General features: G+C 48.9%; 4 protein-coding genes across 4 annotated transcripts; 2 read left to right on the forward strand and 2 right to left on the reverse strand.

The window, feature by feature from the left end:
- Positions 1-850: 850 nt before the first annotated feature.
- On the reverse strand, positions 851-1240 carry EI90DRAFT_3086484 (uncharacterized protein). Its single transcript, XM_039062201.1, has 2 exons — positions 1168-1240; positions 851-1116 (listed from the first exon to the last, which is right to left on the reverse strand). Exons 1-2 carry the CDS (start codon positions 1219-1221, stop codon positions 910-912), a joined length of 261 nt encoding a protein of 86 aa, XP_038909121.1. The 5' UTR covers positions 1222-1240; the 3' UTR covers positions 851-909.
- An 89-nt stretch (positions 1241-1329) lies between these two features.
- EI90DRAFT_3021583 (uncharacterized protein) lies at positions 1330-4693 on the forward strand (the record flags this gene model as incomplete). Its single annotated transcript, XM_039057677.1, has 5 exons — positions 1330-1500; positions 1560-1705; positions 1761-1908; positions 1962-3554; positions 3608-4693. The coding sequence occupies 5 exons, from the start codon at positions 1330-1332 to the stop codon at positions 4691-4693; spliced, it is 3144 nt and encodes a 1047-aa protein (XP_038909122.1).
- Positions 4694-5468: 775 nt separating this feature from the next.
- Positions 5469-6399, reverse strand: EI90DRAFT_232635 (uncharacterized protein). Its single transcript, XM_039052881.1, has one exon. It carries the CDS (start codon positions 6147-6149, stop codon positions 5586-5588), a length of 564 nt encoding a protein of 187 aa, XP_038909123.1. The 5' UTR covers positions 6150-6399; the 3' UTR covers positions 5469-5585.
- A 437-nt stretch (positions 6400-6836) lies between these two features.
- Positions 6837-8854, forward strand: EI90DRAFT_3021585 (uncharacterized protein; the record flags this gene model as incomplete). The annotated part of the gene is given in 9 exon segments (XM_039057678.1): positions 6837-7040; positions 7295-7387; positions 7634-7730; positions 7910-7929; positions 7949-8224; positions 8290-8363; positions 8389-8463; positions 8493-8771; positions 8836-8854. 9 exon segments carry the CDS (start codon positions 6837-6839, stop codon positions 8852-8854), a joined length of 1137 nt encoding a protein of 378 aa, XP_038909124.1.
- Positions 8855-19130: the final 10276 nt, after the last annotated feature.

Raw genomic sequence — 19130 nt, forward strand, 5'->3', positions numbered from 1 at the left:
GAAATGGCTGTCTTGAGAAATTAACTTTCGGGAGTTTTTAAGGACCCGTTCCCAAGTTTCGCGGAAGAAAAGCAGGAAGAAACGAATAAGCCTTCGTTTCCAACGTAGGGCACTTGACAAAAATTGTGATAGGGCGAAGGGAGGGTAAGAAAGAGAATAGAACGAGACCGTTACGGAAAACGGCATAGTGAGGTGCAATAGGGAAGAGGCGCGAGAGGAAGAGGGATGGATCGCATCATCATTGGTTGAGCTCCTTGGACTGAAGTGAGATTTGTGTGCACCTCAGTAAGAACCAGCGTCGCATTAACGAGCCGCGGCTCAACCGCTGTGAGATCCTTCGACATTCAGTACACCGATAGAAATGAAAGAGATGTTCCTTCAACGCGCGCCCACCTGGTGTCGAGCGGTCCCGAGACACATTTCGGCAATTCCTGTGATCGGTTGGATTTTAGGCACGATTTCCAGGCGTTTTGAGCACAAAACCCATGCTTGAACAGGAGTGCCACGTGGAGATGCATATGTAAGGGGCAGGTTCTCTGTGCGCACTCACGCTTGGTGAATTAACAGGGATGTGTCTCAGCCAGAGTGAACATGATCGTATAGTTGTGTGTCGGCTGGAGTCAAACCTAGATGTCGACGGGCACCGTAAGGATTGGAGACACGGTGATTGACATGGGTATTAGGGGGACGGTGTATATCGGGCTAGGTGATCATGTAGTCCTAGATGGCCAGTGAAAACGAATGCTAATTGCTGCACTGTGGTTTGAAAGACGCCAGAATTTGGCGAAAAAGCATGGACCCTTTCGCGAGAGACTGAACCTTAATTTCTGCGTCGGAGTTGGCCGAACCCATTGCTTCAGGTTTCACGAAAACTGGGCCACCAATGTGTCGGCGCATCAACAAAGCCTATCAACCAAATTGAAGCGCATCGCCAGTAACGATAAGTAACTTTATTGTCCAAGGCATTAACGAGCGCAAAGCCGGCACCCGGCCACTTACCGGCATCCCATTAGTAAAGCTCACTCCAAGACCCTGATGAAAGGCTAGACTGGATCCCAGCCTCCACTGACATACGTCGCGTACGCTTCCCCCACCGGCGCTTACCGCCGGCTCTCTGTACGGAGCGAACGCTGCGTTCATATCTAGTTCTTATTCCTACCGGATCAGAGGTCCCGGGCCGCAAGATGTCGACCGAATAGTCAATGTACATATCATATCCATCCTCAATCTTCCATAATCAGACGGGGGCCTCGTGGCTCTAGTTTAGGGGCTCACACGTGTGCTGCGTGCCCAAAGCTCTGTCCTCCATCTACTTGTCCGTTATCGACCATGTCGCTGCAGCAAGAGGCTGAAACTCTGAGGCAAAAGACCAATGATCTCCTCGCAGCAGGGGGTAACCTGGCGGTTTTGACTCTTAGAGGCGTCAATGCCACGGCTGATTGGTGTCCACCCCTAAAGCGTGCGACTAGTGCTGCACTTTTCATCTTCGACGAGGTTAAAGTTGGTAATGATTTATGCTTGTCCGCGAATGATAGCTCACGCTGGTTTGCGCCATGTAGAAGTTCAAGGAGAACGCAAAGGAATGGATTAATTTCGGTGATTACGTAGCGAGCGCCGTGGCCAAGGTATCTTCAGCCATAAAGTCCGATGATGTGTCAGCGGAAGAAGCAAAGCCATGGGTGGAAAGCGCCACAGAGCTTGATGGGTAAGTCTGCATCCGTTTTGGTGGTCTTCGATATCGTACTTACATCAAGTCCCAGCGCGCTACAGAAGATTAAGTCCGAAATTGAAAGACGGGAAAAAGTAGAAAAACGATCGGCTATCAGAAAAACACTCTTCTACTTGAGAGACCCGGGAAAAATTGATGGCCTGAAGAAAGATTTTGACAAAGCATTGGCATCGTTTCAGGTAGCTTTCCTTACAGTATCGTTCCATAACATTCTGATTTTTGGCCGATGCAGCTTAGCACGAACTTGATAACTGGCTCCAAATTAGTGGCCATAGAACGCCGTCTACATGATGACAAGATTCTCGATAGTCTCCGATACCTTCATCTTGCCCATGACGATTCCACTCAGGTGTGCCTGAAAGACACTAGGGTTGATCTCATTGAGCGTATCATGGGATGGTGCTGCAACACTGGGGATAGCGAGAAACGGCTAATGCTGTTGACTGCCGTGGCCGGCGCTGGCAAGACTTCGATTGCACTCACATTAGCAGAACGATGTGCCAACGATGAGGGTGTTACCCTGTTACTGCAGTTCTTCTTTAAAGCGGGCGAACGGTCGCGGCCTGATTTTCTATTCAGCGGCATGGCTCGAGCTTTGGCAGACCATGATCCTGTTTACCGCACTTTCATTACTTCTGCTCTTCGAAAGGACCCCAGTCTCTCAACAGCTTCATTCACGACGCAGTTCAAGAAATTGGTCGCCCCGTCTCTCTTCCATAAACCTCCACCTTCCAATCGTCCTATGGTGATCATCATTGATGCTTTAGATGAATGTGACAAAGAGGCGTTCGAGTCTCTTGCCGAAATTCTTGGGGAGGAAGTGCCCAGGCTACCATCTTCCATAAAATTCTTCATCACATCGAGACAATTTGATCTCATGAATCGCTACCTTTCCCCCAATTACCCTATTGATCGCCTCACTATTGATCTCTCGGATGAAGCAAATACGCGGGATTGTGCTAGATTCATACGCTTCCAGCTGCAAAAGCTAAAGATGTTACATCGGGATTTACAGCGCAATCTCCAGGATGAGGATAAAATGGTACAGGAGATCTCGGAACAAGCAAATGGGTTGTTTATCTGGATCAGCACCATCTTTCGCTACATGAAGACGACCAACCAGAATCCTATGAGGACACTAAAAAGTCTGCTCGACACTGGTGCCAAACGACGGGAGGTCCCTGCTGAGAAGATGATGGAAGACTTGTATACAAGCATTTTGAAGAAGTGTGCTTGGGAGGATGAAGATTTCGTGCACGATTACCCAATCGTGATGGGAGCAATCTTTGTTGCTCAGCAGCCTCTGTCCATCACAGCCTGGGACTCAATTTTGTTGCCTTTCCTCAAGTCTTCTGTTCGATATGCGTTGGCCGAACTCGCCCCTCTGCTCTCAGGAGTTGAGGATTCCCTGATTCCGGTTCGCATCTTACACCAATCTTTCCGCGATTTTATTGTCGATCGGATTGATCCCCAAACAGTCAGCTCTCGTTGCGCTCCCATAGCTGTTGGGGTGGATAATGCCAGGGTTGCCCTGCGATGCACCGAGATTTTGAATGAGGGTCTCTGCCCTGTGGAGGGCTTAGGCCTGATTGAAAACTTGTACAAAAAAGATGAAATGCCGCATATTCCTCAAAAGGAGTTTTCTGAGCACTTTCGTTATGCATGTCGCCACATTGTCCATCACCTCAGTGGAGTCGAGGAACCATCTGAGGAGCTTGCTGGGCCAGTTAGTATGTTTCTGAGTCAGCAAGCAACTCGGTGGGTGGAAGTCTGTGTGAGAATGGAAAGCTATGTCAGGATCTCGTTACTCCCTGAGTGGGCCAAGGTATGGGTTATCGACAAATTATGTTAATGAAACTAGCTCATGATCTTATTCAGTTGGCTGTTGTCCACAGGTCAAAAGATGCTGTCAGCACACTGGTTAATGTGCTTACCTGGCTTCAATACAATTTGGTATTTTTTTCAAGATTCCAGGAGGCATATGAGGCAGCAAATGATTCTGTTGTACTCTGCCGTTACCTTTTTTCTGTGGACTCAAGTTCCTACACCCCGAATTTGGCAATGTCACTCACCAATCAATTTTATGCTCTTTCCAATCTTGGACGGCACTTGGAGGCACTTCCATTTATCGAAGAAAGCGTCATACTCGACCGCCAGTTAGTTGCCATTAACCCAGGGTCATACACACCGGATTTGGCCGTGTCACTCAACAATCTATATAATGCTCTTTCCAATCTTGGACGGCACTTGGAGGCGCTCCCAATCATCGAAGAAGGTGTCAGACTCGACCGCCAGCTAGTTGCTGTTAACCCAAGATCGTACACCCCGGATTTGGCCCTGTCACTCAACAATCTATATATTGCTCTTTCCGATCTCAGACAACACTCGGAGGCGCTCCCATTCATTGAAGAAAGCGTCATACTCCGCCGCCAGCTAGTTGCCGTTAACCCAGGGTCATACACACCGGATTTGGCTGTGTCACTCAGCAATCTATATAATGCTCTTTCCAATCTTGGACGGCACTCGGAGGCGCTCCCATTCATTGAAGAAAGCACCAAACTCCGCCGCCAGTTAGTTGCTGTTAACCCAGGGCCATACACCCCATATTTGGCCAGGTCACTCAACAATCTATATAATGCTCTTTCCAATCTTGGACGACACTCGGAGGCGCTCCCATTCATTGAAGAAAGCGTCAAACTCTGCCGCCAGCTAGTTGCCATTAACCCAGGGTCATACACACCGGATTTGGCCTCATCACTCAACAATCTATATACTGCTCTTTCGGATCTCGGACGACACTCGGAGGCGCTCCCATTCATCGAAGAAAGTGTTAAACTCTACCGCCAGCTAGTCACTATTAACCCAGGAGCGTACACCCGAGAATTGGCCCCATCAGTCAAGAATCTACGTAAAGCTCTTACCAATCTCGGACGTCATTCTGAGGCACAAACGGTCCATATTTGAGCATGTTCTTCTCGTCACTGCATCCTTCACATTGCTGCCTGCACATGATGGGCATGGATATATATTCGGCTCGGGAACACCAGCAAATCCAACCTCAATTTCTTTGATTGCAAACTATGGATAAAATATCTACATGCCGATACGCTCATAACGAATCACAGACGCATCATGATCTTACAATTACAATTTCACCTCAAAGATGCCCCATTCCTTCGCCTAACACATTTCTCTTCCTGTTTGCTCATTGCTGATATACCGGTCCGTTTGTCTGCACACCACGGTACCATAAGCGATGACGTCAATCGAGCCTGAGGTCTGGATGGATTATGCAAGTTGGCACAATGGAAAGATGAAATCGGCAGGTCGACACTATTCGGCGCATCGGGTCAGGGGAGTGAAGGGATTACGGTGTGCAGTGACAGCTTGGGGATGTCCAACTCCAATACAGAAGAGAGATCGAGATCGAGCTTTGACTATTGTCTTCATAAGCAGTATATACATGTGTTGAATTGTCGCCACATGTGTTCGAGTGGAGCACCAAGTCCGAAGAGTGTGATGTGTTGGGGTGACGTCAATCGTGGTGGGCTTCGCGTGTTTCGGGCTTGATTCAGCAAACTCGCTGCGGATGCCACGCGCGCCGACTGTGACCCAGCACATACTTCGTCTCCTGTCCTTTCACATCGGACCTACTATCATAGTAGTACAGTATATACTGTGCAATACCTACGGTTCAAACCTCCCTGCATTCCTTTCCTCTGATCCGATCCTTCCATCGAAGCGATCATTGGTGGACGAATATATCATCCCTCCCCGCCTCCATTTTCTTTGTCATCCAGTTCCGGGCCCTCCGTATTATCGTCCACACGCTTTATTCTGATTTTCATCTTCGTCGTCAATGGCCAGTCATCTGAGTAAGCACCATGGTCCCATCTCCACCAAGGACGAACATCCCAATGGTCGTCCGTCCCGGAAGGGTCATACGTTCCTCCATCTGAATCCCTCGTCTTCTTCTTCTTTTTATCTGCGTTACTGCTCTAGAAGATGAATGGGATGTCGTGGTTGCAGTGGTTGTACGAGAGGTAGTGGCAGCAGGCCAACGAAAGCGCTTAAGGAAAAGACGAAAAGAGTTGAAACACGCGAATGGAGCATGGAGGAAAGTTGAGTGACGTCTGCCACTCTCTTTCTCACGTACCTGACGGACGGATCGAAATGGTGCTTGCACGTCGGGGGATCGCAGAGCACATTGTTTCTGCGTAACCAATGACGTCGGAGTTTGGATCGATCGATGATGCAAATTGGTTGAGACGAAGTACAAGTCGATTGGCGGTCGAACGCGGCCACTTGGTCCACTTAAGTCAGATCCTAGCTTACCGCGCGCTTTTTCCCAACACTTTATGATCCAACCGAATTTCGCTACCCCAAATTCTATGACGACTGCCCATTGGTGTTCCGCCATGCGTTCCCTACTAATTTGGGTGCAACCCGTGTTTGATCTGTACTGTATTACGTTCACGTCTCGTGGCCATCAAATGTAGGTGTCGGATGGTCATGTATCCTGGTAACTACATGACTAGTGCTACTACTGGATGTCGTTCATCAAACGACGAAATCCAGAGACATGTGCACTTCCAGGCGATTCATATCCCTACCTTGAAGACCCTTCCCGCTACAACTGACTGTCCTCTCCGGCTGAAAACCCTTGTTCGGTAAGCGGGATAGTGAATAAGTAAGGTTGGTCCTAACCCTGGAATGGACTGGCTCCGCGACTGTGCGCCACCCGGATCATAATTAGGAAGTTAATGTCAATTACTTTGTCCATCTTCGTGAATCGATCGACATGAATTAAGTAACACTCTGGGATTGAATGAAGAAGCGCGCTGATGTAACACTTGAGTAGAGGTAGAATGCGATAAATTAACGCCGCTTGCCCCGTCGGCACGAAACCGCCGATACTCGATGGTGCTAGTGTCTCTTGGCGGTCTGATTAAGGACAACCTAGATAGCCGTGCTCTTGTTCATGTTCAAAAGTGCAATCCTCAAAATCCCACTTCTACAACGGGCTCAGACAATCCTTTTTCTTTTCGTTCTCCAACTCGCTCTGTTTCCGGAGGCTATAGTTTCGGATATGATTGCGCTATAGAACATGCTTCCGGGCTCGCTACCTTGCCTGATGGCACTTGTACTCCCAGACTCTTTCGGCAACACGAATGACCCAACACCTACGGATGCGCCAGCTTTCCCAGCCACTGGATGGTCTGGATTATTCTGGTACTGTCTACCTGCTGCGCGCGTGACACTCGTGGAGTCCCTAGGGATTGGTGGAGTATTCGACAGTGTCGTTAACCAAGTCTAGGGGGCCACCTGCTATTTAGCTTGTGAATCGCATTGGATCCCCGTGGATACAGTATTCCCACACGGTGCAAGGCAGACGCCATTCCTCAGTTTTGAGAAACATCATTGTTGCACCAAGCGGCTCAACGGACAGCGACATTGATCATTGAGATCGTTCCTGTTGCATGGGAGTGTGTTCTCCTTCATGTGGAATCCTCCTTGTTTTGATGTCATTCCAATTCGTTATCTGCCTTCACACCATGTGCGCAGCTAGCCAAGTTTGGCAGCGGGGCCGTATCGCCTTTTATTCAGTATGGTTTCTGTATGACAAGTCCCGACGTTGTCGTCCCGCTGCTTCTTTGGGTGCATAGGTTGACCCAGGAAGCGAAGTGACGCCTGCCTCTGTCCAAAGCATCCTTCCTCGCATATTCACCATTTCCAGCACTGTCCCTCTATCCAGCAGAATCAGCATTTCGGTCAGGGTAGTTCACCATCTGAGCGAGCCAAATAGGGGGGGGGGACTATTTCCATACCCCTTTCTCCTCAATGACGATGACGCTGGGATGATTCGTTCCCACCACTTCATTCCGTGGATTTCTGGCTCGTCAGACAGTGGGAGCGGAAAGGTGGGGAAAAATGGTTGAGATGAAAGAGGGCCTCGTGCGACATTTCCGAATGTGGAAAGCCCTTCAAGCACGCATTTGGGGTGAGTGCGTTGCAGCCTAAGCCATTCCCCCCCTTTTTTTTATACTCATACCAGTTTTTGGCGACGTACTCGGTCATTCTAGCTGTTTGCCCTTGGGCTCATAATCCCACTCAACTCAACGCTGTTCAGTTTGTTTTACATATTAGAGAGAAGACTGTTTCTGACTGGTCACCTCGCAGCTAGGTGGGCAGCCATTGCGGTACCCATCACGCGCATAGGATTACCTTCTCCACCCGAGAACCGACTTTGTCAAGTTTCATCCATGGGATTTCCTGGAGACGACCATTACAGAGGTGTCACCTCTGCGCATTGCCCAAGTGAATCGTCGAGAGAATCATGGACAGTGGAAGCAGAGCAATGCGTGGTTTCGCCATCTCTTTACCCGAGCCACCTTGCAAAAAAAAATACAGCTGAAAGAAGAAGGACGTGACGCACCAGAAGTCTACGCAGGATTGCCATCATCCATTTTCACGAAACTCAAAGTGGGAACCAAGGTCATGGATGTCGACAGTATTACCCACTCCTTTAGAGTGTAATCACCTTCTACCGCTTAATCCAGAAAACCATTTTCCTGTCCCGAACAACAACGGGCTATATGGACGTTCTATCCAAAGAGCGTCGTCTCTGTCTGATGTAAATCGAAAATATTAGCTGATAGTCCGAAAGAATCGAAGCCTTCGGTGTGGAGAGTAATCATAGATGCAGGAAGACAATGCTGGGATGAAAGTGGTCGGTCAGCAGAAACGACTGCACGATTCCAAGGTCAAGGACGGGGGCCCCAGACGACACCTCCTATATCATTCACTTTAAAGAGCGAAGCGAAGCGGACAGCAATGGGCTTGTGAAGTTTCGCAAGGGGGAGTCGGGAATTTGGCTGACATTGGGCGCCTATTCTTGGGCAGGTTTGCCGAAGAAGCATGAGGGCATCGGGTATGATAGGATGAAGGGAAGGAGGGTCGAAGCACGGAGGTTGGTTATGAGTGGATGGCGGAAGGCAGAAGAGTCCGGAGATAGTTTGACGCGTAGTGCAAAGCCACGCAGGTACGCGAATATCCCGTTTCCACCCAAACCATTACTGCCTAGACACAGGCGACCCGACGCACAGACGAATTCGAAATGGCTGATTAACGTTTCGAGAGTTTCTAAGGGCCCGTTCCCAAGTTTCGTGGAAAAGAAACCAATAAGCCTTTGTTTCCAACACAACCTACCTCAAAGCAGAACGGTAATCCACAATAAAAGGGGGGAAAGAATCAGTTATACTCAGTAATGATACATTGGCGGAGTCCTTGTTACAGCAAAATGTCGTAGCAAATCAGTCGCCGTCGTTTCTGCCTGCATTCCCTTACAAATGTCCAAAGGTAGGGCACTTGACAAAAATTGTGATAGGGCGAAGGGAGGGTGAAAAAGAGAATAGAACGAGACCGTTGCGGAAAACGGCATAGTGAGGTGCACTAGGATGGCGGCGAGAAGAGGCGCGAGGGCAGAGGAAGAGGGACCGCATCATCATTGGTTGAGCTCCTTGGACTGAAGTGAGATTTGTGTGCAACTCAGTAAGAACCGGCGTCGCATTAACAAACCGCGGCTCAACCGCTTCGACATTCAGTACACCGATAGAAGAGATGTTCCTTCAACGCGCCCACTTGGTGTCGAGCGGTCCCGAGACACATATCGGCAATTCCTGTGACCGGTTGGATTTCAGGCTCGATTTCCAGGCGTATTGAGTACAAAACCCATGCCTGAACAGGAGTTCCACATGGAGATGCATGTGTAAGGGGCAGGTTCTCTGCGCGCACTCACGCTTGGTGAATTAACAGGGATGTGTCTCAGCCAGAGTGAGCACGATCGTATGGTTGTGTGTCGGCTGGAGTCAAGCCTACAATGAGCACCGTAAGGATTTGACCTGGAAAATTGACACGGTGATTGACTTGGGTATTAGGGGGAATGTTAAATAAGATAAATTTCGGGCTAGGTGATCATGTAGTCCTAGATAGCCAGTGAAAACAAATGCTAATTGCTGCACTGTGGTTTGAAAGATGCCAGAATTTGGCGAAAAAGCATGGACCCCTTCACCACGGAACTGTACCTGAGCCTTGATTTCTGCGTCGGAGTTGGCCGACGCCCATTGCTTCTCCCCATACGAAAACTGGGGTACTGAGTATCGGAAACTGGTGCCACCAATGTGTCTGCGCATCAACAAAGCCTATCGAATTGAAGTGCATCGCCAGTAACGATAAGCATCTTTATTGTCCAAGGAGGCATTAACGAGCGCAAAGCCGGCACCCGGCCACTTACCGGCATCCCATTAGTAAAGCTCATATGAAAGCACTCCGAGACCCTGATGAAAGGCCAGACTGGATCCCAGCCTCCACTGACATACGTCGCGTACACTTCCCCCACCGGCGCTTACCGCCGGCTCTCTGTACGGAGCGAACGCTGTGTTCATATCTAGTTCTTATTCCTACTGGATCAGAGGTCACGGGCCGCAAGATGTCGACCGAATAGTCAATGCACATATCATATCCATCCCCAATCTTCCATAATCAGACGGAGGCCTCGTGGCTCTAGTTTAGGGGCTCACACGTGTGCTGCGTGCCCAAAGCTCTGTCCTCCATCTACTTGTCCGTTATCGACCATGTCGCTGCAGCAAGGGGCTGAAACTCTGAGGCAAAAGACGAATGATCTCCTCGCAACAGGGGGTAACCTGGCGGTTTTGACTCTTAGAGGCGTCAATGCCGCGGCTGATTGGTGTCCACCCCTAAAGAGTGCGACTAGTGCTGCACTTTTCATCTTCGACGAAGTTAAAGTTGGTAATGATTTATGCTTGTCCACGAATGATAGCTCACGCTGGTTTGCGCCATGTAGAAGTTCAAGGAGAACGCAAAGGAATGGATTAATTTCGGTGATTACGTAGCGAGCGCCGTGGCCAAGGTATCTTCAGCCATAAAGTCCGATGATGTGTCAGCGGAAGAAGCAAAGCCATGGGTGGAAAGCGCCACAGAGCTTGATGGGTAAGTCTGCATCCGTTTTGGTGGTCTTCGATATCGTACTTACATCAAGTCCCAGCGCGCTGCAGAAGATTAAGTCCGAAATTGAAAGACGGGAAAAAGTAGAAAAACGATCGGCTATCAGAAAAACACTCTTCTACTTGAGAGACCCGGGAAAAATTGATGGCCTGAAGAAAGATTTTGACAAAGCATTGGCATCGTTTCAGGTAGCTTTCCTTACAGTATCGTTCCATAACATTCTGATTTTCGGCCGATGCAGCTCAGCACGAACTTGATGACTGGCTCCAAATTAGCGGCCATAGAACGCCGTCTACACGATGACAAGAATCTCGATAGTCTCCGATACCCCCATCTTGCCCGTGATGATTCCACTCAGGTGTGCCTGAAAGACACTAGAGTTGATCTCATTGAGCGTATCATGGCATGGTGCCGCGACACTGGGGCTAGTGAGAACCGGCTAATGCTGTTGACTGCTGTGGCCGGCGCTGGCAAGACATCGATTGCACTCACGATAGCAGAACGATGTGCCAGCGAAGGGGATGTTACCCTGTTACTGCAGTTCTTCTTTAAAGCGGGCGAACGGTCGCGGCCTGATTTTCTGTTCAGCGGCATGGCTCGAGCTTTGGCAGACCATGACCCCGCTTACCGCACTTTCATTACCTCTGCTCTTCGAAAGGACCCCAGTCTCTCAACAGCTTCATTCATGATGCAGTTCAAGAAATTGGTCGCCCCGTCTCTCCTCCGTAAACCTCCACCTTCCAATCGTCCTATGGTGATCATCATTGATGCTTTAGATGAATGTGACAAAGAAGCGTTCGAGTCCCTTGCCGAAATTCTTGGGGAGGAAGTGCCCAGGCTACCATCTTCCATAAAATTCTTCATCACATCGAGACAATTTGATCTCGTGAATCGCTACCTTTCCCCCAACTACCCTATTGATCGTCTCACTATTGATATCTCGGATGAAGCAAATGTGCAGGATTGTGCTAGATTCATACGCTTCCAGCTGCAAAAGCTAAAGATGTTACATCGGGATTTACAGCGTAATCTTCAGGACGAGGATAAAATGGTACAGGAGATCTCAGAACGAGCAAATGGGTTGTTTATCTGGATCAGCACCATCTTTCGCTACATGAAGACGACCAACCAGAATCCTATGAGGACACTAAAAAGTCTGCTTGACACTGGTGCCAAACGACGGGAGGTCCCTGCGGAGAAGATGATGGAAGACTTGTATACAAGCATTTTGAAGAAGTGTGCTTGGGAGGATGAAGATTTCGTGCACGATTACCCAATCGTGATGGGAGCAATCTTCGTTGCTCAGCAGCCTCTGTCCATCACAGCCTGGGACTCAATTCTGTTGCCTTTCCTCAAGTCTTCTGTTCAATATGCATTGGCCGAACTCGCTCCTCTGCTCTCAGGAGTTGAGGATTCCCTGATTCCGGTTCGCGTCTTACACCAATCTTTCCGCGATTTTATTGTCGATCGGATCGATCCCCAAACAGTCAGCTCTCGTTGTGCTCCCATAGCTGTTGGGGCAGATAATGCCAGGGTTGCCCTGCGATGCACCGAGATTTTGAATGAGGGTCTCTGCTCTGTAGAGGGCTTAGGCCTGATTGAAAACTTGCATGAAAATGATGAAATGCCGCATATTCCTCAAAAGGAGTTATCTGAGCACTTTCGTTATGCATGTCACCACATTGTCCATCACCTCAGTGGAGTCGACAAACCATCTGAGGAGCTTGCTGGGCCAGTTAGTATGTTTCTGAGTCAGCAAGCAACTCGGTGGGTGGAAATCTGTGTGAGAATGGAAAGCTACATCAGGATCTCATTACTCCCTGAGTGGGCTAAGGTATGGGTTATCGACAAATCATGTTAAATAATGAGACTACCTCATGATCTTATCCAGTTGGCTGTTGTCCACAGGTCGAAAGATGCTGTCAGCACACTGGCTAACGTGCTTACCCGGCTTCAGTACAATTTGGGATTTTTTTCAAGATTCCAGGAGGCATATGAGGCAGCAAATGATTCTGTTGTACTTTGCCGTCACCTTTTTTCTGTGGACTCAAGTTCCTGCGCCCCGCATCTGGCTGAGTCACTCAACAGTCTACGTATTGCCCTTTCCAATCTTGGACAGCACTCGGAGGCGCTCCCATTCATTGAAGAAAGTGTCAAACTCTACCGCCAGTTAGTTGTCATTAACCCAGGATCATACACCCCAGATTTGGCCATGTCACTCAACAGTCTACATAATGCTCTTTCGTATCTTGGACAGCACTTGGAGGCACTCCCATTCATTGAAGAAAGCGTTAAACTCTACCGCCAGTTAGTTGCCATTAACCCAGGATCATACACCCCATATTTGGCTGTGTCACTCAACAATCTATATAATGCTCTTTCAGATCTCGGACGACACTTGGAGGCACTCCCATTCATTGGAGAAAGCATCATACTCCGCCGCCAGCTAGTTGCCATTAACCCAGGATCATACACCCCGGATTTGGCTGTGTCACTCAACAATCTATATAATGCTCTTTCCAAACTCGGACAACACTCGGAGGCACTCCCATTCATTGAAGAAAGTGTCAGGCTCCGCCGCCAGCTAGTTGTCATTAACCCAGGATCATACACCCCATATTTGGCTGTGTCACTCAACAATCTATATAATGCTCTTTCGGATCTCGGACGACACTCGGAGGCACTCCCATTCATCGAAGAAAGCGTCAAACTCTACCACCAGTTAGTTGCCGTTAACTCAGGATCATACACCCCATATTTGGCCATGTCACTCAACAATCTACATAATGCTCTTTCGTATCTCGGACGACACTCGGAGGCGCTCCCATTCATTGAAGAAAGTGTCAAACTCTACCGCCAGCTAGTTGCCATTAACCCAGGATCATACACCCCAAAATTGGCCATGTCACTCAACAATCTATATAATGCTCTTTCGGATCTCGGACAACAATCGGAGGCGCTCCCATTCATCCAAGAAAGTGTTAAACTCTACCGCCAGTTAGTCACTATTAACTCAGGAGCGTACACCCGAGAATTGGCCATATCAGTCAACAATCTACGTGAAGCTCTTACCAATCTTGGACGTCATTCTGAGGCACAAACGGCCCATATTTGAGCATGTTCTTCTCGTCATTGCATCCTCCACATTGCTTCCTGCACATGACGGGCAACCTCGAATTGGATATACATTCGGCTCGAGAACACCAAAGAATCCAACCTCAATTTTTTTGATTGCAAACCATCGATAAAATATTTACAGGGCTCACTTGCCGCTATGCTCATAACGAATCACAGACGCATCATGATCTTATGATTACAATTTCACTATCAAGAATACTCATTTCTTCGCCTAATACATTTCTCCTCCCGTTGCTCATTGCTGATGTACCGGTCCGTTTGTCTGCACACCACGGTACCATAACCGATGACGTCAATCGAGCCTGGATGATGCAAGTTGGCAGAATGGAAAGACGAAATCGGCAGGTCGACACTATCCGGCGCATCGGGTCAGGGGAGTGAAGGCATAATGGTGTGCAGTGACAGCTTGGGGATGTACAACTCCAATACGGAAGAGCGATCGACATCAAGCTTTGACGTAACACTTGATAAGCAGTACACGTGTGAAATCGTCGCCACATGTGTTCGAGTGGAGCACCAAGTCCGAAGCGTGTGATACCAACATTTGCGTTGGGGTGATGTCAACCATGGCGGGTTTCGCGAGTTTTGGACTTGATTCGGCAAACTCGCCGCAGATGCCACGCGTGCCGACTGTGACCCAGCCATCATGTCTGAAATCTCAAACATACTTCATCTCCTCTCCCGACAACTTTTCACATCGGACCTACTAGTACAGTACATACTGGAAAACACCTGCGGTTCAAACCTCCCTGCATTCCTTACATCGCTTTCCTCTGATTCGATGCTTCCATCGAAGTGATCATTGATGGACGAATATATCATCCCTCCCCACCTCCATTTTCTTCGTCGTTCAGTTCCGCGCCCCCCGTACTATCGTCCACACGCTTTATTCTGATTCATCAGGGTTGTCATCTTCACCGTCTGGGGACTCCACTTCCAAAGGAGCAGCAGTGCTAGTTTGGATTCAGTGAGGGGGCTAAGATGACAGAACCGAGACGAAGTTTGGTTACATGTCCAGTGGGTTTTTGGCATTTGCGTGTGCTAAGGAATGGTTTTACCCGCCCTTCTTCACCGTTTCAGCATGTTCTTGACGTAGCTGATCACAACGAGTGCTTTCCTCCAGCGGGTATAACGACAGTTGAACTCATACTTTTGATAATTCTTGCCACTCTCGGACGTTCCTTTATATTCTCTACTGTTTCCTGTCATCTTTCTGGGAGCCTAAGGCCGTTCATGCACATATATAATATGTATGCAAAGTGGTGTTTAGTTCAAAATTAAGCTAGGTGAGCCACTTTGCGAACTGAGTGTGAATACAGTTCCAGTACAGTACGGCCACACACGCTGTGCTTCATAGGGGAACGCGAATCATGCGTGGTGCTGTAAAATGACGTGACAACGGTGGGGGAAAGCAAAGTGCGTGCTGTGGGGCCAACAATCGACTGGTGCACGGATGTGACGTCATACGGCCTCAACCAGATGAACACCGCAATCGGCACCGGAACAGTTCTACGGACACCGTGAGGACGCTGATAGTGGTATGGACCTTGTACACTCCGGGGTGCTATTCAGGAATCTCAGCCCTTGATCAAACAGAAAAGGAAATCCCTCGCAGAGAACGTTCGAGGCCGACATTGCATGACGCGCGCACAGCTGGTGCCCACTTGCCTGCATCCCAGGGCTCATATAAATTTTTAAGACTAGCTAGCCCAGCCTCCGCTTACGTACGTCACGTACGCGCGCCATAACTGGCGCTTACCGTCGACCCCTTGACTGAAGCGAATGCGGACCTGAGCCACAGCTAGGTCCCATAGTTTCCTTGCTAGTTCATATCTAGCTTGCATTCCTAATTTCAGTGGCCTTATACTAGTTCACTCACCTGACAGGAGGAATCACAGAGAGTGTCAGAATCTAGCTGAGATGTTGATTGATCCGGGGAAGATTCGTTATCGCAAGTGTGAAAGATGAAATAAACAAGGGCATTGTATTGTGAGTAGGAGAAATCAAGGCAGAGTAGGCGCAAGTCAAACATACGTACCCAAAAACGGTCGGACAAGCACCCCACCCGATAATATGACCAGCTACTGTTGAATTTCGGGAGTCATAGTACGCTGTGCATGTGGCGGACTCATAACGTGATGTTGAGCCTGCGGCGTCATTTTTCCTTTCTTGGTATTCCTGCTACCATTAATGTCAGTGTGCCATTGATCGACTGCTTATAACAGCAGAGAATAATTTTTCACTTACGTCTCCCTCAGTTCAACAATGTTTGATACTGAGGTGAGGCTTCATTTTCTCTTTCGTGTCGGTCTTTGTGACTGACGCGCACTCATGTATCCTGGCGTAACACGCTAAGTAAATTAGTAAGTTCAACCACGAGTGTAACATGCTAGTACGTATGTAATAGCTCAAGAGAAAATCTTGATCCCCGTTTCCAAAGGTTGATTGCGTCATCGAGGTGTCCGAAATCGATGAGCCGATTGGACAAGGTGTCATGAGACGGGACCTCGGGCGACGGCATTCCTATATATAAGCTTCGCACTGCTCGCTCGATTGTTAGCTAATGTCGTAGATGTTTCGCAGTGCTTGCGTTTTTTGCACGTCATTGAACCTTCCTGCGTCGAGTTAGCTCCACCGTGGAACCACCGTTTCCAATGTCCCCAATTCCACGCATATTCTGCTCGGTGATCATCTTCTCCGTCCTCGTTCGATGTTGGTCGGCAGGGTCTCGATGGCATCTCGCTCGGCTGTTCGATTGGTGCTGCAATTTGAGGCTGCCACTTCTTAGCCGCCAACACTGTTCTTCGTGGTATGGTCGATACCATGTTGTCATATGACATGTATCTGAGCAGGACAGGCGCTACCGCTCCTCTGGAAGAGTACAACGACCCAACTAAGCGTGATGAATGCGGCCGTGGCTTGTTGAGCTCGGCTTCTGGAAAACTGCCGCAGGACACGAATTGACATACACGCCAATACAAGTCATATGGATGATGGGGGAAACATTATTAAGGGGCAGTTATTACATGCGAAAGCAATCGAAGCGCATTCGGAGGGACTGCAAGGTGATCAAGCGGCTCCACTTCTCCTACCTGAGCTTCTTGCCTCTCTGTCCCTTGGCGTAGAGTTTCTGGTATCCAATGTAAATGGAAAGGAGGACCAGTATTCCAACAATATTGCCTGCATTCCAATGTAAAACTGGTTGAGGAAGATGCACAAAAAACGAATCACTTGCCTGTAATAAAGGCTGCCGCGCCAGTCAGCAATTTAGCAACCGAGTGGAGAAGCTCAGTCAGTTTCCGTGTGGACGATACCAGGGCCTGTATTACGATAATACCAGATTGGAGCACGTCCAGGACGCCCTGAACAAGGCGGAGAAGAATATTCAACAAGGCGAAGAAAAGGTTCTCAGTGTCGGCGGTGACGGAAGGCATACTCATGTACAACACGTCTTTAGGGAAAGAGAGCTCGAGGTCACCCTCATCTCGCCAGCTTTATAGGAGAAAGGGCTCCACATTATTGGAGTCAACATCAAGATGGTGACGTTGAGGACACGGTTGTATTGAAATTCAGCTGGTGTTGACGTCTATTGTGATCGGCGCTTACAGCTCTGCGGCAAAACTGATCGAAGAAGAGCAAGCAGGATTCACAGCCTAAAAGGAAGCGAATACGCCCGCGTGCTCGGCTCGTACCAGTCATCGTAGAAGCAGCCCTTGATAGCGTCATTTCCGGGTGACCTCTTTGCACATATCTCACTCTCGGTCGACAAACATTGGTTACACGTATTTAGCACTTCCACTGAAAAGATCTTGTCGGAGAGGATGCTCTTGTCCCCTGTATGCAATGGATTAAGCCCTCGGAACACCGATGAGGCCACAAGAGCAGAGAGAAGCGGAATAGCGAGACAGCTTTAAAAGCCCAGGAGGCTACATAGTTCAATTCAGCAACAATCTTTGGTAATTGGCTTCTCCTCCGGGGACATCACGATTTTTTCGCCTTGCTCGAGTGAAGTCACGCATTCATTGTCGAGCCTGAGATCCACATCTAGCATCCTCTCTATAGCGATTCCCGAAAGCAAACATAGGGATGAGATGATTTGGGCGTCAGGCCAAGGATGGGATCTTCAACACGTGGAATCTCAAGAACGGGCAATTGATCAACAGTTGTTCCTCGCATCTTGGGGCCACTGGGACTGGTCGCACACCTTACTCCTCCATGACCCACTTCTCTTGCAACAGCGGCCATGTGGATACCTTATTCGTAGGGTATAATTGCATGTGCCTCGTAAGGGACGCAGATGACACTCTCAACCCAGCCAATTGCGTGAACTTGTTATATTCATTGGACATGCTTCCCGCCTTTTGTGTCTTCGATGGATTTCCGTCTCCCATTCCGATAGTGAATCGGATTCTCAAATACTTGCCTCGATTGCGGAGGGTGACCGCTTCGTTTCGATTTGGAAAATCCCTGCGCTAGGCGACCTGGATGACCGCGACAGTTCATCGTCCTTTAATATCAAAGAGGGAATATTAATAGCTTCCATTCCTTTTGACACTGATGTGCGGTTCATCGAATTTGTCAAGACTTCGTCATCCATATCTCTACTGGTTCCTTCAGCATCAGGGTCCCTGCATGTCTACCCGATACCTACCACTATTGTATCATCGCCCTCAAAAAAGCAGGCACCCCCGATCAACCTCAGGGTAGGCTCGAGCATTGTCACCGGACCTTCTGAGCCTTTGGTGGCCACGGCAGGCTTTGCCGCCAGCAACAAAGAAGCCCCGGTAATACGCATTGCCCGTTATATCAGAGGCGCACGACCAGTATTCATGTCCATATACCCCAAATCGAACTCGAAGCTCCCCTTTCCAACCCGGGTGAGCAACTCTCACTCGAGACAAACATTATTATTTTTTACGGATATGTGCGCGTCCTATAGATCCCCATCCAACGGTACCGCGAGGCAGAAGAATCTACTCTTTGCACAGGGAATGAATTGGTGTCAGACGGAGAAGACCCTTATGCTGCTCTGAACAATGAAGCTGAACTGGATGGTGATATAGCTGAGCTTTCTCCAGGAGAGAAAATTCCCATCGCCTCTGCCCCTCTGCACATATCAACGCTGGACTTAGACTTAGTGGCCGAGGGCACAAGAGACTCAACCATATCAAAGCCCTCTGACCCGCTCTCCCTCACTCGGACACTCGTTCAGGCATCACATTCCAGTGACTCGGAGCTC

The sequence above is a fragment of the Cantharellus anzutake genome (assembly GCF_015039405.1).
Source record: "Cantharellus anzutake strain C23 chromosome Unknown EI90scaffold_119, whole genome shotgun sequence".
Taxonomy (NCBI): Eukaryota; Fungi; Basidiomycota; class Agaricomycetes; order Cantharellales; family Hydnaceae; genus Cantharellus; species Cantharellus anzutake.